Genomic DNA, 28,000 nt, shown 5'->3' with positions numbered 1-28,000 from the left:
TATTGTGTCATCTCTTAAAATACAGTCTTTTCTGAGGTAGACCATTACAGTTCAAGAACATTATCTTTTTTTTTTAAACAGACATCAAAAAAGACATGAAATAAATATTTTCATGTACAATATGTCGCAAAAATGAGGTAGAAATGGTTACAGAAAATGTACAAGAACCAAGAACAAAATTACCGTGATAAGAGATCAAAAGAGCTAACGAAAGCCCATTTTGTTGGACAAACTGTTTGGTTTTTGATAACACTGATCAATAAAGGTGTATGTTGTATGATCCTCTGAAGTGACTCTACCATACCTTTATTTCATCTCTCTAATTACATGTGAATAATGTGCTATAACTGTCGCTCTCGGCTAGAAACCTTGTATGTCCATTATATCCTTTTCCAGGAAATAGATATAATGGATGTCATTATTTAGTTTGAAGCTCTTGTTAATACTTTTCATATTTTTTACATCCACAGATATAGATATGACAACTTTCACTGTAAAAAAGGTTTCAAAAATAGCTAAAATAGCAGATCTACAAGCTGGCAGTTCAGCTATTTTCACTACTTTTGCGCAACATGAAGTAGGGGATGAATTCACGGGGGGAAAAGACTGTAAAAGTAGAAATATGGAGATACAAGGTTTCTGCCTGATAGCAGTGATATGAACCTTATCGTATGAGTGGCTGCTAGAGGCTTGGGAGGTGGGGGTTGTCCTGTAATTTGTATATGTGTTCAGTTTCTTAGACAGTGATCAATATGCACAGCGGGGGTCACTCTGATTGATCTGGCTTTATGGCATGACTGAAGCCACCAGCTGTAGAGGGGAAGGCTGATTGGTGATATAAGGTTGCCGGACATCAATCAAGACCTTGGCCACTCCGGGAGGACTGAGTACTGGGGAAGGGGTGGGTGTGGGTGTGGGGGGGTTGGGTGTGTTGGAGAGGACGAGTGGACCACATGGCTGCCGGGGCTATAGGGGCTGGGGGCAATCCGATCTAATGAGAGACCGACTGGGGTACACAAAGAGGGACGAGGAGGGAAAAGAAACAAGGGGGGCGAGAGGGAAATATTACATCATTCTTTGTGTACCTCCTCGGGACCATGGCAACAGTCAAATAAGCATGACCTCAATATACCTGCAGTGGAGTGACCACGTTTTTTCCAGCTTGTTAAAATTGGCCCGGAAAAGAGGGTTTTCTCTGGATTGTCGACATGTTGGGGTTTATCTGCAATATGGACGCATTAGTGGCAATCAGCGTTTGAAATGTAGGATTACATCAGTGGTTCTCAAACCTTCGCATGTCAAGGACCCCCAAATTGATATGTATTTGTCTGCGGACTCCCATGTGAAATGAGTTTGTGCCAGGAAATGACCGCCATAAGAGAATATTTGTCTTGTTAAAATGTTTAAAATTGACATTTTTTTCCAACATAAAAGCAGATCTACAAGCTCATGATGCGTTGAACTTGTAGATTGGCTATTTTCAAATAGCCAAAGTATAAAATTGGGTTCATGTGGTTAAACTGATTTTGAAACTATATTCAATCATTTTGCTGGGGACCCCCTGGAACCCCCTCAAGGACCCCTGGGATTCCCTGTACACCACTTTGAGAACTACTGGATTAGATGATGGATACAGAAGATACTGTATAATCATTTGTTTTTACTTTAAGTCTATCTGAATATTTATTTTGTGCTCTGGTGTCATATGGGTGATTTTGAGTATTTTATTTACATTTTCATTTTCTACTATTTTGCAGCCGTAACACATGCATGTACGGAAGTATGTAAACACGCGACACGATGGAGACGTATCAGCAGTTTGTCCAACAAAAAAGGGGGGTATTTTTTTTTGTACTCTACATAACATTTCTTGAAGACATCCATCACTCCACCAAAAATCTACATAAAAAATAAAGGATAAAAGAAAAGAAAAGAAAAAACATATTTATATATTCATATATAATAAAAACATGGATTTATGGCATCAAATATCCTTTGAAATACCTGAATTACATTCAATGTTACTCTTTGTAGCATTTTTCAAGTTTCTCTCCCGAGGTAAAAGCACAGCTGCAGTGGGTATTACAAGACTGTGTCAGGTCTCTCCTGCCACTCTCCCGCTTAATTTATACTCAGTCGTACCGCGGCGAGTGCCGAAATAGCTGATGTACAAGCTCACAACGCATTGCGAAGCGGCGTGTTGTGAGCTTGACGACTGGCTATTTTCAGCATGCGCCACCAGCATACAACTAAGTATGAATCACGCTTCCGTCTCACTCGGCACCGCTCTACTAAGACCCTAGGATTACATACATTCTTTATTTCTTATTTCTGAGGTAAAGAAATTCTTCCTGAGCATTTCAAACAAGACTACATACTAAAAAAATTAAAAGTAGTAAGTGAAAGAGAAAGCAGACATACTGTTGGAGAAGCCTGTCGTGTGGGTGGGTAAGGGCTGTAGGCTATTTGGGAGTTCTCAGGAAAACTGCACTCAATGAGGAATGTGAGATGGACAACGAAAAAAGAACATTTGGTGGAGATTATGCACAGTAACACAAAATAATACTGTCATCTTTTGTGTGCATAGTACCGTTCTGTGTGTGAGTATAGTACCATTAGTAGGTTATTTAGATACATGAAGTATTTTAACTAGAAACAGTGTGCAGTACAGTAGGAATACAAGGTGAATCCAGAACAGTTAATTCTTGGGAAGTGGCAAATATATGAAGTATTAAGCCCTGGAAAAGAGGAGATGTTGCGTACTTTGAAAAATAACACCCTCAAGACCAGATTTAAATGAATGTCATGATAAAATGGGCCAACGTCTCCCCCCGCGTTTCCGACATCTGCGGTCAGGTGGGAGCGGGCCCCTAAAAATCCAGTGCAAACAAAGATTCACAATGCTTTGGCGAGATGCGTTCATAAGGTATCGTGGTTAGGGCGAACAAGGACTATATTATCTAGTGAAGGTGTGAAGGAAAGTAGCTACAGAGTGCAACATCAAGGTTTCTTGTCATATCTGCCACTCTTATGAACGTTGCCATGCTCCCTCCATGGAGACACAACTAAGACTCTAGAACTTTGAACATCTGGCCAACGCCGGACAAGGACTTCAGGCAACTTCAGGGAAGCCGGATGTACCCACAACCCACAATGTAAACGGCCTTTCCAGATTGGATGTACAAAGATGGGTCATTCATTTACGGGTACCAACCAGTCCTTCCCTCACGGCCTTCCCCCAAAAGCACAACATTCATGCGACAGGCGACACAAAATATAGTAACTCTCCTGCCAAGGTGTTTGCACAGCTTTAATCCCAAGAGAGATCAGGAATTAAAAAATGCTCTCAAATGGAAAAGCCGACCTCCACTGTTTATAATGAGAATGGATGCGTCACAATAACGCTCCATCAGAGAGGAGAGCCACAGCATACTGTAAGTCAACCTCCACAGACTGTCAAGTTTTGCTGATCCCGTCAGTGAGTCCAGTTTGGAAGGAGCAGATGACCCTTGTGGGGAAGTCCAGCCTCTTGTGGGGGACTCAATTCTTCTCAATTCACCACCAAGCGTCTCCTTGAGAAGGATACGCGAGGATGTGTTTAAATGGCCAACAAAGCTCTCTGAAAACACACACCAACAAGGTCACTGGTATTTATTTGACAAAGTGGATGCTGAAATCTAACTCTACTGGCGATGAAATCTGTAAGGACAACAAACTACGTTGGCATAGTTGTGTCATTGTGAAGAGGGGTTCTCTGATACATATTGCTCAAGATATTCTATGTCTTGAGGGAGAACATCAATTTTGGAGGGCACGGTGATCATGGTGGATGACACCAAAGTTCCAGAAGCCAGAACCTCCCAAGATAACTGCCAGAGTTTCTGAAGGCCACGCCCAAAGAAGATGATGATGATGATGCTTTCACCAACGCGTCAATGTTCGCTAATCAGAAACTTTCATGGAGTCAGACAAAATGTTTGCCAGATTTGAAGCCTGTGACCCCAGGGACAGCAAGCTTGTAAGTCCTAACAGACAAGAGTAAAGACCCCTCAGTGTCACCGCATCACAGAAACTATGTTGGGCTCTGGCAACAGGAATAATGATGACCAGTTCGCTTATCAACTTAAAAAATGAATGAAGAAAAGCCGGGCTAATGTCCACCTTGATAGACGCTCTGTAAAAGGACTTCTCCCGATCAGTGAAAGTGAGTTGTAATGCAGAAAGCGATTCCAGACCAGATTCAGCGTCACTTGAAAGTGGAGGAGGATTTTTACATTGAGGAGGACTGAATTTGTCTTTTCTTTTTTCTTGAGCATAACATTTTATTGGCTATGTGTTGTGTGTCAAACAAACACAAAAAATAGTCATTTGTTGTTGTTTCTTTCCAGTACAATAACAACTGACGCTAACATCTATGATTTGGTGAGAAGCTATGAGGATTATGTCTACTATTACTCATGATAGAAGACCTTGTTGCTTTGAAAAATACAATGCTGGCCCGTTGCTGATTATACATGTATTTGGTCAAAATAATTTTACATTTTGTTGCTCCAAGCCCTTTATATGATCAGTGACAATAAAAGATGGCCAAATCAAACTAGGATACCAGTAGTGGATTGGCAATAAATAGGATCCTGAGAGTAGCAGTCAAAGGGGCGATTTCCCAAACCCTGATTATCCATAATCTTGGACCACGTCACCTAGCAACTAATAACTGATTGTGTCCTTGACCAAGGCTAATCAGGTTAGCTGAAAGCACCCAAATAATGGTCTAGTTTTCCCATTGGCCAAACATTTAACACACTGCCCAACTCAACAAGGCCTATTCATCTTTTTCTTCTTCTCTCTCTCTCTCTTTCTCTCTCTCTCTCTTTGGGAAAAAATAAAATATTGTTTATATTCATTAGCAAAAGCAAAAACAGCACAAAAAAAACAGCAAAAGCTGCATAATAGGTAATTACAAAACAACAACAAAACATTCCCAAGGCTTGTCATGTCAAAGCAAAAACAGGGTCATAGGGCAGTCCCAGTACAGTTACCGGTAGCTGTCTCAGTGGCTATACACCTTGCTCCACTCTATACAAGTGTCAAGTTCTTTTGAGGTGGCATGTGGACGCACCTTGCAGAAGGCATTCTCAAAGTCTGTGAAGGCAGGGGGTGTGGAGGGTGCGGCCAGGCCATGCATGGCCCCTGCAGACGATGAGGCAGAGGAAAGAGCCTGCTGACTGAGCTGCAACAGCTCCCACACAGAGAAGCCCTCAGTGCGCTGCAACACGGCGTTCAGCTCCCTTTCGCTCATGCTCCACCCCTGGGGTGACAGCGCCTGCAGCAGCACTTGTCTGCGCATGGCCACATCTGGCAGGCCAACATGGTAGCGCTTGGCGAAGCTGCGATGCACCGCGTCCTGCAGCAGGTCAGGCCTGCCCGTCGCGCACACCAGGATGACCTGCCCTGCCTGGGCCTTCTCTAGGGTGGCCAGAAGTGTCTGCCTCAGCCCTTCCTCTTCCATAGCCTCCAGCTGGCTGAGCAGCACCACCGAGGGTTGCCGGGCCCCTGCCACTTGCAACAGAGCCCCCAGGACCTGCTCTGCCTCCGCCTTCCCCTTTGAGGCCAGCATGGCCCCACTGAGCCGGTAGAAGGAAGCCCCCAGCTGTGAAGCCAACGAACGAGCCAGTGTGGTCTTACCTCCTCCCCGGGGACCAAACAGCAGGACGGTTCTGGGTGGCCGAACTGCTGGGCTGGGCCTCAAGACGGGCCACAGCAGGTCCTCCTCCAGTGCTGCCTTGACATGGGTGAGTCCAGCCAGCTCCCCCCACCCCAGAGCTGGGCTGCAGTCCAACAGGTCCCCATTGACAAAGTCCAGGAGTCTGGGATCTGGGCTCTTCACGGTCTCCCCAGTCTGGCCACATCGTTTGTGGGCCTGGGAGCGGTGCTGCTGTTGTTGGGAGAATCCCTGCTTCCCTGATCCATTCTCCCCCGTCAGGCCCGCAGGGGGGCTGTACTCTCCTGCCACCCCATACTGAGGCGACACCAGGGGTTGTGGGGAGGCCTTACTGGGCTTGAAGTTCTGAGGATCTGCGCCGCTTGTGCTGAAACCGTTTCCCCGGCACTCTCCTTTATCATTCACGCTGTAGGGCGAGTCTCCCCCAGCCTTCATGGAGTCATAGCCATACTTCCTGTAGCGAGAAGCGTCGCCTCCCTCATCCTCCTCCAGACTCATCTCAAATGCTTTTCTCTTTAATGTCCCTCCGGGTTCGACGGTGCCAAGGTTGGCCGCCTGGTAGCTGTAACTTCCTCCCACCACCGTGGGTCTTGGCGCCAGGGGAGTTGGGGCTGCCAGGCCAGAGGGAAGATAAGCTGCTGATGGGTGGCTATAGCTAGGGGCAAGGCTGGTTTGGTGGGGGTAGGTGCTGGGGGGGTAGTTGTAGACAGGTGTGGTAGGGCTGTAGCTGGGCACCAGGGTCGGGGCGGTCTGGAGAGTGTGGAGGGAGGCAGGGGGAAGTGCTGCAGGGGGCTGGGAACAGTACCCTGAGGAGAGGTAGGTGCCATTGTAGGTTGGGGGATAGTCGCCAGAGTGTGATCCACTGCAGGAGCTGCTGCCACTGTAGCCAGAGTCTGAGAGGTTACTGTTTACCACCGACACACTGCTGGCCCCCGGAGGGCCTGCCGACGTGGCCACAATAGCCTTGGAGCCCGAGAGGCTATCATGGCCCCCAGGGGTCCCCAAGGGATAGGAGCCATCAGTGCTGTGAGTCAGCGGCCAGGGCTCCAGCTCTGTCTTTTGGCCATTGAGGCCCCCGAAGGGCCCCGGTTCAGGGTAGGCGCCCACGGTGGGTGGCCGGTCATACGGCGAGTCCAGCACGCCAGCGTACTTCTCAGCATAGCGCTTCAGCAGGTTGGAGGCCGTGAGGGCGGAGATGTCGTCATTTGCCCAGGCGTAGCTGTTGGAGCCGCGGCCGCGGCCAGCGTAGAGCTCCGACTTGTGGGCCGGAGAAGAGGTGGTCGAGGACACGTCCAGGTGCTGCTCAGGCCACTGGCTGAGGGACTGGGCATGCTCCGGATTCCAGTGCATCTTATAAAGGCCTGGAGACACACACACAGGGGAGACAGGACATTTATTATTAGTTTTCATTTTCTCAAAAACTTGATCTTAATCTGACACTCCGTTAAAATGGAGTTTGAAGTTTCAAGTTACAATGGGTTTGTATAGGAAGGGGCCTTGTCAGATAAAATGAATATCAAATATCTTGTACATACTGAATCAAACAACTTAAAAGATGGGGTGCTCACAAAAGCCTGATTCAAGCCTGATGACATTCAAATTACTCCAAACATGGTTGAAAGTGAAATATCCCGTTAAGTGATTCAGATTCAGATACTGGAAATAGGATCAAATTGGCACAGGCTCATCATATACAACATACATGTTTTCACACCAGCGTGTATTCTGCAGTGGAATTGTGTCGAGTGCACAGTAAACGAACCCGTAAGACTCCATTAAGGTACATTTTTACACCGTCAGGTTAAAATGAACACCGATGATTTGCGGCGTGACTGACAACATGATCGCAATGCCCCCACCTCCTCTCACAGCCAGTCAGAAGAAAAGGGGGCTTTCAACATCATGTTTGGAAAAGATTGTGTTTTAGTGTTACGGTCATGCCTGGTAGCAGAAGGAGCTAGAATTACCCAAAGAGGGAGAGGGGGGGAGAAGGAAAGAAAGAGAGAGAGAGAGAGAGATTGGAGATTGCGGGTGTTGTCTTGTAGTTCCCCAGCTCGTGTTGGAGAGCGTTGATAAGACCCCACTATCCCCTGCACCGCTAGCATCTGCAGGTCTCCCAGAGGACCTATTGTTATCTCTCCCTGCATGTTGCTCTGAATGCCTGCCCCCCCCCCCCCCCCTCCCCAGCCACCACCCACCCACCCGCCCACCGCACGCCACAGCCCCAAAAAGACCCAGCTCTCCCCCTGTCCGGCTGGACAGAGGGAGGGCGGGACGAGAGGGGAAGAGTGCGTGTGTGTGTGTGTGTGTGTGTGTGTGTGTGTGTGTGTGGACAGGGGCGTCACAAGGGGTAGGAAAGTGGGACTGAGTTACTAGGGCCCAAGGTGGTGGAGGGGCCTTAATCCTTTTATACTTTAGCTATTGAAAAATAGCAGATATACAAGCTCGCAGCGCGGCACTCGTAGATCTGCTATTTTTGAAAAGACGTGAAATTGTGTGATTTTCACTGATTCAAATCTTTGAATATATGTATTTTTTAAGCGAACATTTGTAACTCAAATTTTGCTTCTGGGGGGTCCCTGGAACTCAATATTTTGAGATGGGGTTCCGTGGCCAAATACATACTATTTTGGGGGTCCTTCACATGAAAAGGTTTGAGCTCCAGTGACATAGAAACATAGGTTTTTCAAAAAACCTCAGAAGGATTTGAAACATTCAAAGATTTTCATGATTTTTCAAAAAATAGCAGATCTACAAGCTCGCAGCGCGGCACTCGGTGCCGCGCTGTGAGCTTGTATATCTGCTATTTTTCAATAGTTAAAGCACAGGGGCCCTGCAGTCAGTGAATCCTTGTACCCAGGGCCCAGAATTTTGTGCGACACCCCTGTGTGTGGACAGTGGTGTGGAGAGAGTGGAAAGAGAAAGGGGGGTGGGGTTGGGATGGGAATTGCAGCATAGTGTGCTATTCATCAGCACGGTCTCCCATGGAACATTGGGAGAGTGGAATGCCTGTTCCCCTGGCTGACTCCACCACTGGGCTGAGGTCTGATTGATCATGGCCGGTCCACACCAAACACACATGCACACACACACACACACACACACACACAGTACAAACTAAGTACAGAAAAAAAGAGTTCCATGGAAGAGTGCGATGGAAACAAGAGTTTTGAATTGATCCATCATATTTTTCATCACGGTTCGGACGATAACCATAAGAAGAGGTTGTTTCTCTTCCCCAGTGAGGCTTTTAACAGACCTATTCTGACTCCATATTGTGTGATGTTGTTACACAGTACATTAGATTATATGTTAGACAACTGCAGCCGTTAAAACTTCCAAAAAAGGTCAACACATTCACACTGTTCGAGTTGGCGCTTTTACATGTATAACTAGTATATGTACTGTATACAATACCATTTTAACATGTAAATCAATATACATACAAATCACTAAACATTAAATCAAATGATGATGGCTACAGAATCAGCCATTTCATGAAGTCTAGGGCCACCGCTTGCTGGGGCATTAGCTTGACATTCCAAGCATAACTTGGCATTATTGAACTGTCACAGTGTAGCCTGAGGTGAGCAGTACTCCAGGCAGAAAGAGAGAGGTAAAAAGGAATAAAGCAAAAGCCGTCATTACTGGTCCGCGTGCCTTGCCTTCGGTGGATGCCTGATGATTCATTATTCATAGCTCTGTCTGTTTGTGTGGAGCCGCTTCTGTTATTGCCATTTAAATCAAAGCTAGATAACCACTACCACCAATTCTGCTCTTCTTTCCCTTGGACTGTGGCTCTCTCCTAAACTTTGTCCTCTTTTCTTTACAAACCAACCTGTGTGTTTTCAGATTACGCCTGTTATTTATTCTGTCAGATGAGACTCAGCAGACCAGATGGCCATTGGATTATCACGTCCTTCATATTCAAATCCACTGCCTTAAGTTCCCAGTGGCCAAACCAGTTCAAGTAGATCCCTAAGCTCCAACTAACCCACACACAAACCCACCACAACGGGGAAATAAAACAATGTATTTCTAGGACTCTGCTCACTTGTGTTTTTTTTTTTAATGTTTTTTTTACGAACACACTGAAGACATTGGCTTCTCCTCCACACCCAGCTGACCACATATTTTTGTGGTTTGACTCGCGGGTCATTGTCCAGGCTGCAGAAACCGTATATGTCCTGCAGGCCCTTCCCCATCTGCAGTCCAACCAGTTTGTGAGCAGGGCCCAATAATGGGGCCTGTGTGTGACAGAGATGGATGGGAGCCCAGGGGAGCTCATAAAACCTGCAGCGGGGAGGGAGGGATTGGAGGGAGGGAGGGCGGGGATAGAGTGGACAGCAGGCACTCCCGTTCCGTCCTCTCTAAGCGGACTGGGGCGGACATTAGAGGGCTCTGCGAGGCGGGCTAACTGCTGTCCACTTCATCATCAGAGTAGAGCAGCAATACAGAACGCTCCACTACCCCACACACCCCCAAATCACTGGCAGTGGCCAGCTGCCAAAATCTTAAAGCACCACGTCACCCTTTTCCTGCTCACAATCAAGTAATTTCCTCTGAACACACTAGTATTTACTAGTCTTTAAAAACATTGGATAGATATGTGTGTGCGTGTGTGTGCACACGCGCGCGCGTGCGTGCGTGCGTGGGTTTACAAATTATTTAACCACTTAGCCCGATCTAATACTGTACTTAAAAACATTTTATATATGTATTTATAATATGTTTTTGGACATGGTATTCCTTCCACCCAATGGTGATGTTATGTAGCCAATGGTTTTGTTCACACAAACCTAATGGCTGTGTGTTTGTGAGAACAAACAAATTGTGTGTGTGTTCATCTTTACACTCTCAATAGTTAAATTAAGACTCAGGTTTTTACTGTGTGCACATAGCAGGGTTGCACTGCAGTTGAGCTCTTTTCCTGTAATTAGATCGTGCCCTCTGCAGGATTGCGGTTTGTAGAGCATCAGTGCTCCACAATGAATTGAGCAAGCTCTAATCTACACCACTACTTAAATCAGAGCTGCCATGCAGATTAATTTACTTGAGGCACAGTAAGAGAGCTAAGATTAGAATCAGAAAATCCAGAAAAAGTGTCCGTACTGAGTGTAGTATTGTACTGTAACAATAAGCTTAAAGTGTATGTATGATTCAATTCAATGATCTTTCTATTGTAAATACCATCTATTTTGCATTTCTATCCTTACCTCCCTCTGACCATTCTATTGTAAATAGTAAATCTAAATACCATTTCTTTTTGCATTGTTTGACTGTTTTTCTGATGATATCTTCTGCATAGTACTGTGTTCTATCGTCTGTCATTCAATGTTATATGAGTTTAAAAAAGGATCTCAATTTAATAAGCCGTGGGCTTTCTTGGGCATATCCTTTTAGTTGATCTTGTACCAATGAACTGTAATGTCATGAAACTGTACCTTTTCCTATGCAAACTTCTAATACATTCTTCAATCAATCAAATCTAATATTTGTCTATACTACATACAGTAAAATACACTATAATGTTGTGAATTACTGTATAATATATAATACTGTCACAAGAGAATAAATTAAGTAAAAATATCAAAATGTGTGTGTTGGGCAAGGTTAAAGACTTCTTTGTTGGATGTTTCTTCTGCAGAGAACTATGAAGGTGATCTATGACTTTTGCCGTTCAGTTGTATGCAACCATATAATAGCTTTAACTCACATTGCAATGCATTTTTCAGTTCCGTAAGGAAAACCTTTCTTTCACAGTATCTAGCTGCACACTCTGAGTACAGCAGCTTTCATTGCAGCCAACTATATTAACCAAACCATATTCATAACAACAAAGGATTATTATGGTTAAAAGCTCACATTTAATAAGAAATGGTCCAGGACAGACGCACATTATGAAATGGATTCTATCCACACTCCAATTATTTGGGAAGCTTTTATTGCTGTCCTCATTATGAGGAGAGCTCTGCGTTGTGACGCAATCTCTAAGGGGTTGAGAGTATTTAATGATTCCATATTTCAGCTGTATTGTTGAAGTAGCTGTAAGTGCAACATAAATTGGCTGTGATCATCAACTTTCTATGCAAAGATGTGAGGAGGATGGTTGGCAAGAAGTCAAGATCTACCACCAAATACAGACCTTGGCTGTGGGGCGTTGATAACAAAAATACTATGTGCGCACACAAAATTTTCTTATTTGCGCGCGCGTGTGTGTGTGTGTGTGTGTGTGTGTGTTCCCTTGGCCCCACGGGAGACAGATGTTCCTCTACTGACCGCCTTACTGTCTGTGAGACCATTGTAGTGCACGGCCGTCCAGCAGACGTGTGCGGCTCGGACAATCGCGTTGGCCCTGAGACAAAGCCTGAAGGATCCTATTGTCAGGGGCCTGCCTAATTATGGAAATCTTATTAATCTATTCAGGAGCGGTCCACTGACAGCTTTTGTGCTGGCCTGGGATTTATTGAGGGATCTGTGCGAGCGGCATCCTATTGTAGGAAAGCGTGATGAAGACAGTGGCTCTCCTCAACAGAAATAGGCTTTGCTTTTGGGAGGCCTCCCCGGGGGGGGGGGGAGTGTGTTAACGTCTGTTGGCCAGTTTTGGCGATCAGCTGGTCGGGATATTTCTCACTTCCGAAAGTTGCCCTGTCAACTCGGGTTGACTGAGTGAAACTGCAGCAGCTTCGAACCCACACATGAGAGCCCCGTTATACTTCGTCGCATGCCGGTGTAGCCCACCGAAAATAGCCGATCTACAAGCTCACAACACATAGCAGTGCGCAGCGCTGTGAGCTTGTAGTTCGGCTATTTCCGACACGCAACCAAGTATAAATCACCCTGAAGAGCCGGGCTGTTCTCTAGGTCGTGTTGTGGTTTTCCTGTGAGGGGTAGCACTGGGTGAGCTGAAATGTGAGCTTGGCAGGAAGCCCAGAGCCTGGAGTACTCCGGTGCTGTTTCACAATCCCCCTGGGAATCCTCTCCCCTTCTCCCTTCCTGGACACTTTTTGTTTTCCCTGCCCTGAGGAACAAAAACGGACACGGATGCAACAAGCCTACTGGGATGGCGCGCTGTTAAATCGCGCCGATTGTGAAGAGGTCGCTTGTAAACAAAAGCGCCGGCGTGGATCAATCCAATCAGGGCCCTATTGAGGGTTGAGCTCTCTACTCCACCATCTACCGACCACAGCAAACCATTTCCACCTTCCCTTCCTCCGTCCATCACTAGGTCCAGCGCCACGCTTCTAAAATCTATAGATCTGTTAAGTGTGTACATATTTGTGTCTGGATTCTTATTATGAAACACTTGTAACCAAAGGGGCATGCTGCATTGCTGCTGCAATGTGTAAGGGGCTCGATTAGCTGACCTACTTCCCACTTTACTCATCACCTTCCTAAAATTACACAGTGCAGCTCTTAAAACAGAGCTGGAATTGATTGCAACAATTAACAGCTCATGACAGGAATGTGTCATTGGCTGTCTACAACAAAGAGTATTAACAAGAAACTCTTTATTTCTATTCTAAGGAAAATTATGTACTAGGTGTGATTTTGTGTAAACAGTTCAGAGAGTGCTCTCTGGTATTAGAGACCTCTTAAACATAGGCCAGGGTAACTAAAACCTGCAAAAATGTAGGTCTACCTGCATCATTACCCTGTTTTGAAATGACAACCTACAATTAAAAGAAAGTGTAGGTGAAATATAGGAGAGTATACATGTAAATGCTTTTAAGGATGCTGCTCAGGGTGGTGTAGCTGGTATGACTGGAATCCAATTGAAACATTTCAGCCATGTTAAAACGCTCCTTGATGGAAGGAATGCATGATCATGCTGATAAACAACAAGCTGACAACTGAAAGAAAGCCCTACAACTATTTAGAAACAAAGACACATTTGAAAAGAGCACAGCAACATGCATCCAGAGTCAGACTGAGATTTTGTTATCAAAGGCAGATCTCTTGATTTGTCTTTTGAGTCCCAGAGCCCCTTAAAGTCCTCTGTTCTACAGTCTGCTATGATTTATGGCACTAATATAAAACAGGGCATTCTCACTAGGATGTGGTCATCCTGCTGCTGCACACTACCTGGGCTGTCATAAAAACACCAATCTGAGAGGCCGGCCACATTTCACAGCACGGCAGGATGAGACGTAGGGGAAGATTGTCTGCAGTGTCTCAAGCCCAGTTTATGCTCTGTCGCACGGCGGTGTCGCTCACTGGAAATAGCAGACCTAGACCTGCAAGCTCACAATGCGTCACATTCCGGACACATTGTGAGCTTGTTGGTCTTCTATTTTCGGTGCGACTCGATCATGCGACAAAGTACGAATCGGGCTTCACTCATCTGGAGCCCCACTTGCTATTCCTTGGAAAAAAAACATTCAATCAACATCCGGCACCTTTTAGAGGATACAGACCAAAGATGCAAGCTTTTAATTCCTGATGTATAGCACGGAATAAATGTTGTGATTGTGCATTAGCAAATGTTATGTTTGTCTAATTACATAATGGCATGTTTTGTGAGAGGGGAGCCATTATCCCACCCACACATTTTGAAAGGCTGTATATCCTTCTCCTGTGGGGTGGGGTACGGCCAGAAAGCTGTTAAGCCAAGTGTGAGGTCATTTCACAAGACCCTTCCCAAATGTCCATTAGCTGGGGGATGAAGCCAACGCCGGACAACAGGCATCATAATTTATCTGCCATGCATAATTGGGCATTGCTAGGGAAAATTATTATAAATCTATGCATTAGTCACAGGGCTGCTATCAATCAAAAGAAACACAATCCCCCCCAACTCACACTCTGTCCCCCACTCTGGGTCATCTGCTCCCTCTTTCATGGCTCTAAAAAGATGTAATAACAGAAGAGTGCAGGAGCCCTGTTGGAGTTTTCACACCTGCTGCCCAGAGCACCAGCAGACACAGTTCTTTTCAAACAGACCTCACTGGCCCACTCCCTGGAGGAAGCTATAGGAGCCTATCTCCTGCAATGGCACCGAGGGATGTCCCCCCCCCCCCCCCCGTCCCCCCGTCCCCCCATCTCGCTCTCTCTGTCACTGTCTCTGTCTCTCTCTTACTTTCTTTGACCTCTGTACATTCTGTTTTGTTGTGTTGTATTTCATCCGTCATTTGTGACAGTAGAGAGTTGTTAACCCAAAAAGATACATTCAAAGATTTGCACAGATTTTCATGATTTTTATACAAGCTCGCAGCCGCGCTGTGAGCTTGTATATCTGCTATTTTTCCAATGGCTAAAGTATAAAATAATTCCAGGTCTTAATGGGTTTTAATATAGTTTTGCTTTTGCCAAAATGCACGGCTGATAAGGCTCTGTCAAGACTGACGCAACTTGACGACAATGTGCTCAGCATACATTGATGTGTGTGTTATGCAGAAATACTGCCCAAGCGAGTGGAACGATAACATCTCATTGTCCTCTCCCGTTGAAATACACAGTTCATAAAATTACCCATTAAAAAGCCATTAAACACTGAAAACAAAGTTTATTGGCCAAAATTAAACTCTAATGGGAAAGCCATCAATATATTACAGTCTAATGAATATTCAGTGCTTCGTTAAAAGTTGTTGTTTTGCAGATGGGGGCAGAGGGAATCAGTAGCCAAACTACTTGGTGGCATTTGTTAAACATTGATTAATTGACAAACGTGTTTGGAATTGCTAATGATAGCCCAGTAAAAAAGAAAAAAAGAAAAGAAAGACAGATCTTTGAGATGTCACTCTCTCTCTCTCAGGAGTCTCTGCACTCTCTAAAACCAGAAATAAACTCCGGAATAAATTGCTAGATGCATCACTTCATGCATGCTTGTAATTTTAGAAACAACTCCCCCACCCCCCTCATGACGACCATAACGCACATCCACAAATGGCAGGAGTCCGGCGTCCACCCCGTCCCCCTCCTCCCCTTTAGGAAAAACAGGGTCCCTATTTTCTGTGGCTGCAGGCTGGCTTTAGGTCATTGTGTCCACTAATATATCAAAGAACAGCTGTCCTTAAGGCTCTGTGATGACCAATCACCCGCTCCATCTGTCTCACTCACCCGATCTCTGCTTTATCTCCGCCTGTTCAGCTTCATCCTTCTCTTTCTGTTCATCTCCTTCCCCGCCTCCCTCAGAATCTTCCATTCCCAGTGAGCATGTTGCATTCCCTGCCTTCCGTTCAAATCCCATGGCCCCTCTTGCTCTTGTGTCTTACACTCTGCTCCTCTGAGCACATGGACAGCTCGGGGATTTGTAGCTTTCCGTTATGCCTGATTTGCACTTGGCTGCATGCCAATGTCGGGTACGGAAAACAGCGGATCTACAAGCTCACAACGTGTCACAACGCAACACGTTGTGACAGGGTAGATTCGCCGTTTTCGGTGCACAGCACCAGCGTGCAACAAAGTGTAAATCAGCCTTTAGTACGCACACATACATACACACACATGCGTTGGACAAAGCTCAATACATTCTGTGTCCACAGTTCCTTTTGTAGCTATGCGTTTTATGAGCGCCCTTGCGTTACAAATGGCTAATGACATAGCGATTAAGGCGCGTTATTTCTCAAGTGTGGTCATTTACTAATTAGCTGCGCTGCTGCGAACGATGTGGATCATTGTTGGGCTCTGAATTGTGCTGGCTCAGGAATCCAGTGGAGGGTTACTATCCAAATGAGCCTCGCCACCCTGCTTCTTAATTGGGCCCTTAACGGGGGGCCGAGGCTTCCTTAATGAGCTGATGAACCCGTGGAGAGAGAGTGATGGGCCAACAGCCTTACAGGTCTCTGGGTCCCTAACCTCCAGCTCTGTGGACACACTCACATGCAAACACATACACACATTACACACACACAAACACACAGTCGCTTTGTCTTACACACAGCAAAATTCTGAGTGCTAATTTAACACAGCGATTGTTAAATTAAATCCACCCTTAAAGGAAAATGTTTATGCTATAAGAGTTGAATTAAGACTCAGGATTTTGGAGTGTATATGGACGCACGCACACGCACACGCACACACACACACACACACACACACACACACACACACACACACACACACACACACACACACACAGGGGGCTAATTAGAGCCCATTCACAGTCTGCACTAATGATCCAGGCTCTTATTCACACACACACTTCAGCGGTCTCTGTGTTTACTCAAGGGCCTCACAGACCCCTCCATTGCACCACTAACACCATTCTGCCTGGTGTAGAGAGAGAATAGATGCTAGGGTGGCCCTCCAAACTTCCCCTTCTGGGGCCACGATGAGACCCACTCTTACATTCTATGTTCTGAGAACGGCCTCATGACTTAGTCAACTCATTCAGAGATAGAGAGAAAAAGAGAGAAAGAAACACACACACACAAACACACACTGAAAGAGAAAGAGAGAGTGAAAGAGAAGAGAGAGAGGGGTCACTCAGAGGAGAGCTATAAAAACTGCCAGATCTGGACTGTGGAGATGCTGTGTGTGTGCGTGTGCATGTGTGTTTACGTGGGTTTGTGTGTGTGTGTGTGTGTGCGTGTGTGTGTTGGTTTTAAAAGAAAAGGTATCGCTCCACCAGCAGGGGCCCCACCAGCAACAAGAGTTAGGGCCCTCCTGGGTTGGCGGCCTGGGACTGATTTAAGAGTGCGTTTGAAGTGCAGATTACAGATTCTTTGCACCAAATCCCTCCAGGAGTATCCATGGCCCCTGGAATCTCTCTCAGGTTACTCCTCAGGTTTGGCCCTTGCTGCTCACCCCAGCTTGAAGTCCCGTGGACAGGCCAGAGGCCGGGAGTACGGCCGGACACGTCCAGGAGGAAAACAGACCAACACACAGACGCATTGTCTGCACGGGAAATCTAAGATAGCGCAGGACTCTCGGTCTAAAAGAGTTAACATGTGTGTGTCTTTATGTTCATGTAAAATGTGCATGTGGGCGTGTTTGTGGGTGTGTGCCGATACGTCCACAAGCGAATGTGCATGAGAATAGGGCTGTCACAATTATGACATAATCGTCTAAACGCAATTATTTGACATAATCGCGATTATTTTTCATAATCGTTTCCATGTTGAAACATTTAAAAAATACATTTTAAGTATGCGATACGACATGTTGTGAGCTTGTAGATCTGCTATTTCCACTATCAATGTTCTTTGTTTAAGTATAAAGTTGTCAAATATGTCAGTAATTTCTTTATATATTAAGGTTATGTGTTATATCTACCATTTGCAACTTCAAAGCCTAAAAGCCAAACAGAAATGTAATTGTCAACGACAAAAACACAATTAAATCGTAAGTCGCAATTAATTGGGAGAAAATGAATCGTCATGTAAAATGTCATAATCGTGACAGCCCTACATGAGAAGAGAAGGCACCTACAGTACATGCACGGGCCACAATGCCTATACTAGGAGCCAGAAGCAACGTTAAGAGGGCAGGAATGCTCTGCGTTCCCCGCAAAGAGGATTCCAACAGGGAGGTGAGACTATTCGCATGTCCTGCACATATGCTAAGTCCGTCTTCGTTAGATTTGAGTCATGGCAGCAAACTGTAAGGAGAGACAGCGAGCGAGCGAGTGTCGCCAGGGAGAGAACAGGGGCGTGTTTGTGTGTCACTGGTCTGAGAGTAAATACCTTGAGTACCTAACACTGCCATGTCCGTTCCTACGATCCCTCTGTCTACATATACTACACCACGCTATACACTGGCAGCCTGTTCCGACACTTTCCCAACACTGCTGCGGGACCACGGAACAGAGCCACACTATACACAGGAAAACATCAAGCATATAGGCCACGGCAGAAGAAAACCAGCATTGTGCGTGCTAACCAAGGGAGTAAATCATAGACAAAAGGCTATAAGGGGGAGAAAAAAAGCAATGTCCAGCATGGACAGAGCAGCAGTGTGCAGGCTCTGAAGGCATGCTAAGTATTCCTCCAGTAGTTTGCGACATTCTTGGATGTGCATGTCCACTCCAGATGTATGGGAGCGAGTGGTCAGCCAGTTTGGACTAGCAGGGTGCAGGGAACAGATGGAACTCCCAATGAAACACGCCATGGTGGGAAGCAGCGCAAGAACGCATGCATGTTGCATTCATAACAATACCATCATCAATGGGGTCATCATTTTACACTTGACTGAGATTTATGTCTGCATTAAAGCGTCAGGCATACAGTGTTGTATTAACAATAATGTGGCCATCAATAAAACATGCATTAACGTGGCCTTGATCGAGGAGGGTGCCTGAATTACTGTACAGTCATGCATATAAACACTGTCTAAAATGTGTGATTGACTAATCGTTTAGCTGGCACCTACTTGTTCTTTTTGTTGCTATGAGACAAACAAAACATCTTTATGAAAAGAGCTTTGCCATAAATGTATCCAAGAACGACTTCTGAGAAAACATACTCTACAAAATAACACATGAGGTCAACTACAGTACTTAGTGAACTGGCAACAATCCCAAATTCCAACTGTGAAGTTGCGAAACTATAATATTGACTCATCCAAGGACTCACAAACAAAGTGTCATGGTTCTAGAACCTAAAACATCTGGTCATGCCTCTAGTCATGGCTGCTTTGTCCAGTTTGAATTCACTCCCACACCCACACACACACTCACGACAGGCATCTAATTCATATACTGCCCCCGCAATACATTTTAGGATAATAAGGGACACAAAAAACATATCCTCAGATTTATAGCCGTCCATTATTAAAGTAATACTTTTTAAATTGACCGTTCTGTTTGATTTCTCCCTCTTTTCTTGTAACTGTCATGCCAATAATGCTCCTTTGAGAAGAGTTAAAGAGACGGGGGGGGGGGGGGAATAAAGAGAGCGCTCTTGAGGCCGAGGCAGCGGAGGCAGACCCATGCTGGCTGGGAAACAATGCTGTGCTGGAGAGTCCCAGTGCTGGGCTCAGATGAGGGAGGGGTTGAAGCAAGGGGACCTAAAACTGGACACGTCAGTTATTAGGTTGGTGTTGAAGGAAGACATGGAGAGAAAGAAAAAGGAGGGGGGGGGGGGAGGAAGGAAGGAAGGGGGGAGGAAGAGGATGGAGCCAACATGCGTGGTGGACCGAGTTGTGTTGTTGATGACACGAGACTGTCAGAACCGCAGGCTTTGTGCTGCTTAAGCCATCAGCCCTGCAACCTTCCTGCCTCCCCCCACCCTTCTCTCTACCTCCTCTCTTGCTTCCCTCTATCCGTCTCTTCCGCGGGCTGACATACCGGGGCCAACAAACCCCTTTTGCACAGTTAAAGAGCAAAGATATTTCTTTTCTTTTCTTTTTTACTGTGTGTGACCAACCGTGCATTTTGTGTGCAAACTAATAGTGCACAGCGTTCACTCCCACTTTGTGGAGAAAGCCATTGATTTTGCCAAAGTCCAACGCAAGTCAAGTGGTACTCTCTGTGACAGTGACACGTGGTCAGAAGGTGCAGTGTACTCACTATAGGGGACAATGGGACTCAGCATTCTGTGGAGCTGGTCTCTAGTTAGGGGGAGTGCTGTTCCGTGATAGCCAGCTAAGGTTAGCGTCTGTCCGGCTGTAGTCCATCACTGGCATGTGCCCCCACAGACACCACAATAGTCAGCCCTGGGGGAGAGAGAGAGAGAGAGAGAGAGAGAGAGAGAGAGAGAGAGAGATGAGAGAGAGAGAGAGAGAGGGGGGACGAAGGGGGAGACAGAAAGAGAGAGGGGGGAGGTTGGAGAGAGAGAGAGAGAGAGAGAGAGAGAGAGAGAGAGAGAGAGAGAGAGAGAACCAGTTACAGGCTGCTGCACAATGTCTGGACAAACATTCACATGTCAACTAACCCTTTCACACATGCTCACACAGCAACACAGACCTAAACACACACATGCACGCACATACAAGCGCACAAGCGTGCACACTCACGCACACGCACACGCACACACACACACACACACACACACACACACACACACACACACACACACACACACACACACACAAGAATTCACCCAAAGGGTATGATAGAATTACTGACCAGCCCGGGAAGCCTATCAGCGTAACAAAAACAGGGTGAGCGCATGCAACTATGCACGCACGCACACGCGCGCACACACACACACACACACACACACACACAGAATGTCCCAAATTGAAGCACACAGGGGTATTCATTAGAGACAGGCATTAAGCTGATTGTGAAGCAGCAGCGTCCAGGCTCTAAAGAGGGCTTTCTAAATCTGCCTCACAAAAAAGCCCATGCATACCATGGCTCTGTGCACTGGGGCAATAAAGGCTGCATTCTTAGGACACCTAACACTGTTAGAGCCACATGAGCAAAATGATGAGGGGAAAAGTAATGTTTCCAATAATGATCAAGTTACACATTGCGGGGTGTTTGATATTTCAACAGAACTCTCTGTGTTTGTGAAGGGAAAGCACTCTCTTGTTGAATGTATATGGGATACATCCAAACAACGTATTTTCTCCAGTTTTTAAAATTAGCTTTAATTTTATTTTGTAATTAAAACAAAAATTACATACATGTTTCCTTCAACTATCGAAGAGGAGAAAAATACACAAGTCACATTAAAACTGTAGCAAGCATTGTGTAGTAAATATACAAGCACACGCACCCTGGACAGATTAAATCCAATTTAATCCTTTCTATTGTATTATTCTAATATGAGGAAAGCCTCTCTAGAGCACTGGTTCCCAAACACTGGGTCGGGACCCATTTGTGGGTCATGGACACATTTCTGTGGGTCCCTTTATTATTATTCCAAATATTCTTAAAAAAAACATTCCCAAAAAAAGCTTATTTTTTTCATGAATGAAAAACTAAATTCAATGATTTCTTTTCAGTAATTTCATGTAGAAATCAAAGAAAAATCTAAGAAATGTCATAAATTGGAGAACAAATGTTTAAGAAGTGAGTGAAAATAGCCGATCTACAAGCTCACAACACGGCGCTTTGCGTTTGTACTGTAGATCTGCTGTTTTTACTAGTTTGGGTCCTGGGCAAACGTTTAATTTCTCTTTTGGGTCTCGAGCTAAAACGTTTGGGAACCACTGCTCTAGAGCAACCCCAGAACAATAAGGCTGCTTGTATGCATTTTTAATATCAGTCAATAGCGAAATGTTTCACAATACTGCAGATGTCAAAATGTAATTGTTTGCTCCAGGCTGGTGGTGGTGGATCACAATCCCTGGCAACAATAAAGCAAATGCTGGAAGGAATGGCCTTTTTAATTCTAACAAAAACATATTTTCAGCAATAACACTTAATCTCTTTAAGACAATGTCCATTTAAATGAATGGATTATACTACATATTTAAAACAATAACTACAACAAATTATAGAGCCCCCCCCCCCCAAAAAAAAAGAAAAAAATCAGCCTACACATAGCATGATAAAAATGTTCATCCACTAACAATGTATAATTGTACAGCTTCTGTACTCCAGTGCAGTAACTATAGCCTCTAATATAACTTATTTCACAATAAGCATAAAGGTAAACAAGTGACTGTCTATCACTATTTAGACCCATTCATGTGCCATTCATATGGAAGAGAAATTATTATGCAATGACCACATTGCTGGCGGCCCCTGGACGCCAACAGGCTTCATGTCCTACACACAGTCTAAAAACCCATAGCTGGAGCTGGCTTTAATGTCTCTGACAAACAGTCCTCACAAGTTTGAACAGGGACAGAGGAAAGCCTCCAAAAAACCAAACCATAATAGTCTCTCCTTCCCAGGCAAGTGGGAAATCATTCAGAGAGAAGAGTTCACATAGTTTGAAAGTAATCTCAGCATGCTGACTACCTAGATCAGGGTATACAGCGGAAGGGAGCAAACCCCGGCAGTCCAACTTCAGCCAGCGGAGCCAAGTCAAACAGCTGCGGGCTATGACAGTACATCAACATAAACATGCCAAGAAAACCTACCTATTCATGCCTGCGTGTCCCCCATCAGATCTAAGAATGCGAGGATAATCCCTGGAGTGGACCAGACCCGTGTGCACACTGCTATGCTTTTTTCCACATATGGGACACAACTCTCTGCTTACTCACTCACTCACTCTAACCCTCCCTCCCTCTCTCGCTTGCTCCCCTCCTTCTCTCTCTCTCTCTCTCTCTGCCAGTGACAACAGAGCACACACACACAATTCCCCTCCCCCATGGCTCCCATCCCCCTCACCCTCCCCTGTTCTCTCTTTATGTTAAAAGTATTTAAGCAGGGAATGAGGAGAGGGAGGTGTGTGTGTGTGTGTGTGTGTGTGTGTGTGTGGTGTGTGTGTGTGTGTGTGTGTGTGTGTGTGTGTGTGTGTGTGTGTGTGTGTGTGTGTGGGGTGACCAATCATGCTCTGAAAGAGAGAGGGCTTGCATTCTATAGCTTGGATGCAGAGAGAGACTAGAGAGAGAGAGAGAGAGAGAGAGAGAGAGAGAGAGAGAGAGAGAGAGAGAGAGAGAGAGAGAGAGAGAGAGAATGAAATAAAGAGGGATAGAGGTTGAGAGAGAGATTAAGATTGACAGAGAGAGACATTGAGAGAGTTAGAGACTGAGAGAGACAGGGAGAGAAAGAGAGAGTTAGGCTACTGGTTGGAGGGAAAAACTTGAGAATCAGGAAGGTTGGAGGAGGGCCAGTGGTCAGTGAGGAGGAAATTGTAGAATAATTATACTATATTGTTATTATGGTTGTTTGTATCTAAGCTTTATTTTTCACTGATAGTAAAGTGCGTATATAATACATTATGAATTTATGACATGACATGATATTTGGTAGCCTATAGAAGCCAAGAAGGTCTTCGCTAGGACTGATTGCTTTGTGTTTTATGCCGTTATCATTGATAGGACAGTAAGCCGTGAGGATTCGAACCCGCGACGCATTTCGTTCAGCTTGTCCTTTAAGCAGCTAGTATAACTATGGTCCGTCTTCGTAGGCAGAACTACCGTACCACCAACCTGAGTGTTATTGTACCTCTCCCCATGATATCATGTACATTAAAGCATCACCACCTAGGCTAGAATATTGTCTTGACTCCTATTGCCTCATCAATTAGTGATTGATCCAGAATTCCACGACAACTCTCGTCAGCCTGTGTGGTTCGAAACACACATAGGAACCTTCTCTCAAGTCTCTTCTCTCATATTACAGACAGACAAAACCCTGCCTGAGACAGAGTATACACTGTCAAATCTATAGTCTATGTATGTGTACGCGCATGTGTGCGCGCGTGTGTGTGCGCACGTGCGCGCGTGCGTGCGTGCGCGCGTGTGTGCGTGTGTGTGTGTGTGTGTAATAGGCAGATAGGCAGTTGTTCATAAACCTGGTCGTCTGGGGAAAGTGGAGACTCCGGTCCTCCGGTCCAGTCCTTTATTGCTGTGGAACCGCTTGCCACACAACAGACATTGTTGTACAGTATATATCCTGGATGGAGGGAAGCTCACATCCACCGAGCTGTCTGTATTTTAGGAGGAAAGTATAGTTCCTATCCCACGGTGCTGAGTCACACCTGTACACCATCTATCTAAATTATTTACAATTAGAAAAATGAACACTGTGGGGGGTTACTGTGCTTCTAAAAATAGTTACTGTAGATGCATTAGTCACTGTACTTGCACGTTAGAAATCACACCGGTGAGTATGGCTGGACGACATATCACGATATTTGAGCAAATAGCTCGATATAGCAGATCTACAAACATGTATTATCGAGACACAATTATGTATAAAGTAGGGCTTAAGTGATGAAAACCGGTAAAATTCTACACTAATGCAATAGCATGATATTACAATATCCACAATCCCAGGTCATATCCAGTCTCAAATATCAATATCAAAATACATTATAATATATACTATATATATATAGCCCGGCCCTATTGGTGAGCATGATGACCAATTCCAAGAGTGTAACACGTGGTGGGAGTAAACTCACATGCCGCATAGCTCAACAGTTGCTCCAAACCTCTATTTGCAGTGAGCATTACTGTAAAGGAGGAAGGGGGAGGGTGTTAAATGGACGATATGTCCATGACGCAAGTCCTCTGTCACTCACAAATGTCTCTGTGCTCAATCCAGCCCACGGCCAGGTGCTGTCCCATTTTCATTTACTGTTAGGCTATTGACTCACCCTCATCTCGTTCTCTCTCTCTCTCTCTCTATATATCCATCCATTTATCAATCCATGTCCTCCTATATTGTGGCTCTCTATACTTTCTCTCGATTTCTCATTCTCTCATTTGCTCAGTCTCATTATTCCTCTCTTGCTCACACACACACACACACACACACACAGCTGTGTGTCTGTTTATAGTGGCACACTGAATGGCCACATGGCCTGCTCATCTCCTCCAGTTACATCTCCTCCTGTCAAGCGTTTCCATCACCAGGGGCGTCACAAGAGTGGGACTGAGTTACTAGGGCCCATGGTGGAGGGGCCTTAATTATATTTTATACTTTAGCTATTGAAAAATAGCAGATATACAAGCTCACAGTGCCGCGCTGCGAGCTTGTAGATCTGCTATTTTTCTTGAAAGTCTTGAAAATGTGTGCAAATCTTTGATTATATGTATTTTTTAAGCAAACATTTGTAACTCAAATCTTGCTTCTGGGGGGTCCCTGGAACAAAAAATGTTGAGATGGAGGTCCATGGCCAAATAAATATCATTTTGGGGGTCCTTCACATGAAAAAGTTTGAGCACCACTGACATAGAAACACAGGTTTAAAAAAAAAACCTTAGAAGGATTTGAAACATTCAAAGACTTGCATACATTTTTCAAAAGAAAGAATTTGATGCGACAGCCCTGTCCATCACATTTACCACACACGCGTGCACACGCACGCAATATATATAGATATATTGTACATAACCAGCACACAGAGTGAGAATTTGTCTAGCTGAAAATAGAGGAAGCCAGTGTTCGGCGTTCGGAGCATCCAGGCTCTCTGCATGTCATCGTGTGTGAATAACATGGTCAAGTGTCTGTTCTCAGTACAGCAAAAGGAACGCTGATGTCAAGTGAAACGCTCTGTACATTAGCCACGCCGGAGCTGTGGGGTCTGGCTTGTTCTTTCTCCTCACCGCCATTAAACATACAGCCTCTAAAAACTTCACTTTTCTAAGACATGTGTGCTGAGCTATTTTAGAGATGCCCCAGTGGTCAACGACATGGCTCAAATTGGAATGTGGGGCAATAAACACCATTGGAGGCAATGCAGCCAGTCGACTCATTAGAGCGGTCACAAAACTTAACACACAGAGGCTCCCGTTCAGGAACACAATTAGACTCCTTAATGTTTTGCCTTCTAGTGGATTCTTAATAGATTTGCTAATGGTGGTCTCCATGGGGGAGTTAGGGTGAGGGTGCGGTTTAGTGGGGATGTTGAAAGCAGAGGACTCTGGCGCTCTCTCTATCACTCTATTGCCTTAATAATGCTGAGGCAGCAGCGTGTGGACACAAGCTGCATGCTGAGCCCAGCACTACGAGAGCACAAAGACTTCAGGGCCCCAGGACAAGAGAGGAGCCAAAAAAGAAAGAAAAAAAGGGGCAGAAAGAGAGAAAGAAAGAAAGAGAGAAAGAAAGAAAGAAAGAGAAGCAGATAGAAAAATAAATAAATGAAAGAAAGAAAGAAAGAAAATGGAAAAGAAAGAAAGACATACAGATAAATAAAAGAAAGAAAGAATTCATTGAATAAAGGAAGAAAGAGACAGAGATCCGTTCTGCTGCCTGTCAAGAGAGTGAGTTTGACAGGTGTCAGTCTCCAGAAGGCTCCACCACTTCCCAACAACATGTTCAAACTCTGACAGTTCAGACTGCTCCAACTCAACGCACCACTCTATGACAAAGTTAAACAGGTTTGGCACTCTTGCAATGACCATAAAGTCGTTACTCTATTATGGTTGAACACCAACATCCAGCTGAACATGCAGAGAAGCCAATGGGACATTATGTGCTTGTTGCTGCACTATCGTGAACATTAGGGCGTTATTACTATACGACTATATACAACGCCGGACTGGGTCAGTCCTTCGTGCTGGTAGCCATGAAGCTGTACGATGATGCCAATGGTCGATTCATTGTACGAGGCCAGTCCGTGGACTAATGACAAATGTGACTCTTGTTCTTGTGTCTCTTATATTTCATATCTGCTGTGTTATCATTATATATTATTCTTGTGTTTTGTATGACTGCTGTAACTGCCATGCGACTAAACTTCCCTTGTGGGATCAAATCAATAAAGGTCTGTCTGTATATCCATCTACCTACTCCTGCACAGTGAAATCCCTGGTGATATTTAATTCAGAAGAGTGTGCAAATGAAACCAAATGGACCTGTAGGATACCGCATAGACATCCTTATTGTTAATTTAGCTCCAAAGAATGTTCATATCCACAGGACCACTTGGTTCCATTTGTGCACTCTTCCGAGTTAAACGAACACTGATTTTGCTGTGTGAATGGAGAGAGGCTACAGGTCAACGCGTTAGTGTTTGACCTCATACTGCAGGGCACGTACACTCTACACCTCCATTCAGCAGGTTGGCCGCCTGGCAATCAACTGTGCTAACGGGTCAGCCAGGTTCATCAAGCCAATTTGATGAATCAGGCTAATATGTAATTTGGTTACAATGTGCAAGCCCTGCAGCCCCACAGGGTGATTAGCTAAGCAATACAACATGCCTGTTGTTATGTGGTATATTGACATCTGAGAGTGATTGACTAAGTTTTTGGTTCTACAAGAAATGTAGGCTAGTCCTGCTATCGGGAGCAGTGTCTCACATTTCATCGCACACAACAGCTGAGGAGTGTCATTGACTATAATGTGTGCTTACTTCCTGGACAATTGACAAATGAGAGGTCACCTAATGGGTGTCACTTACTTACTTGTAAATGTTGTAACAATTCTAATAAAACTATATGAGAAGAGTCAATGAGAATTCACTCCCCAATGTAGATTACATTTACAAATAGGAAAGACAGTGTTTCTCTCCACCACCTGGTCTACAGCTACAGTAGTACAAATTGTGTTACTATTGTTATTGTTCTTGTCCACCCCCCCCCCCCCCCCCCATATGTATATCTGTATCTCTCTCCCTCTCTATTCCCTGCTATATATTAAGCGTCTTGAGAACATTAATAGGCTCTGTGCATAGCTGTAGTCCCAGGTTTTCAGAAGGTGGCATATCAGTTTCCTGTTCCAATAATGTTCAATAGCTTCGTTAAAAGAACGGTATATGAATTTATGCAACCTAATTTACATAATAAATGACATTGGTCCTTTGGTATTGAAGAATGGAT

At 45.0% G+C, this 28,000-nt stretch overlaps 1 protein-coding gene across 1 annotated transcript; it reads right to left on the bottom strand.

Moving 5' to 3' along the window:
- On the bottom strand, nt 1–22,735 carry fignl2 (fidgetin like 2). The gene is made up of 3 exons (XM_080734328.1): nt 22,643–22,735; nt 20,172–20,317; nt 1–7,083 (listed from the first exon to the last, which is right to left on the bottom strand). Exons 2-3 carry the CDS (start codon nt 20,194–20,196, stop codon nt 5,051–5,053), a joined length of 2,058 nt encoding a protein of 685 aa, XP_080590454.1. The 5' UTR covers nt 20,197–20,317; nt 22,643–22,735; the 3' UTR covers nt 1–5,050.
- Nucleotides 22,736–28,000: the final 5,265 nt, after the last annotated feature.

The sequence above is a fragment of the Nannobrachium achirus genome (genome assembly GCF_963921795.1).
Source record: "Nannobrachium achirus genome assembly, chromosome: 9".
Taxonomy (NCBI): Eukaryota; Metazoa; Chordata; class Actinopteri; order Myctophiformes; family Myctophidae; genus Nannobrachium; species Nannobrachium achirus.
The sequence above is the reverse complement of the archived record's forward strand: the minus strand, read 5'-3'. Positions and strand labels throughout refer to the sequence as shown.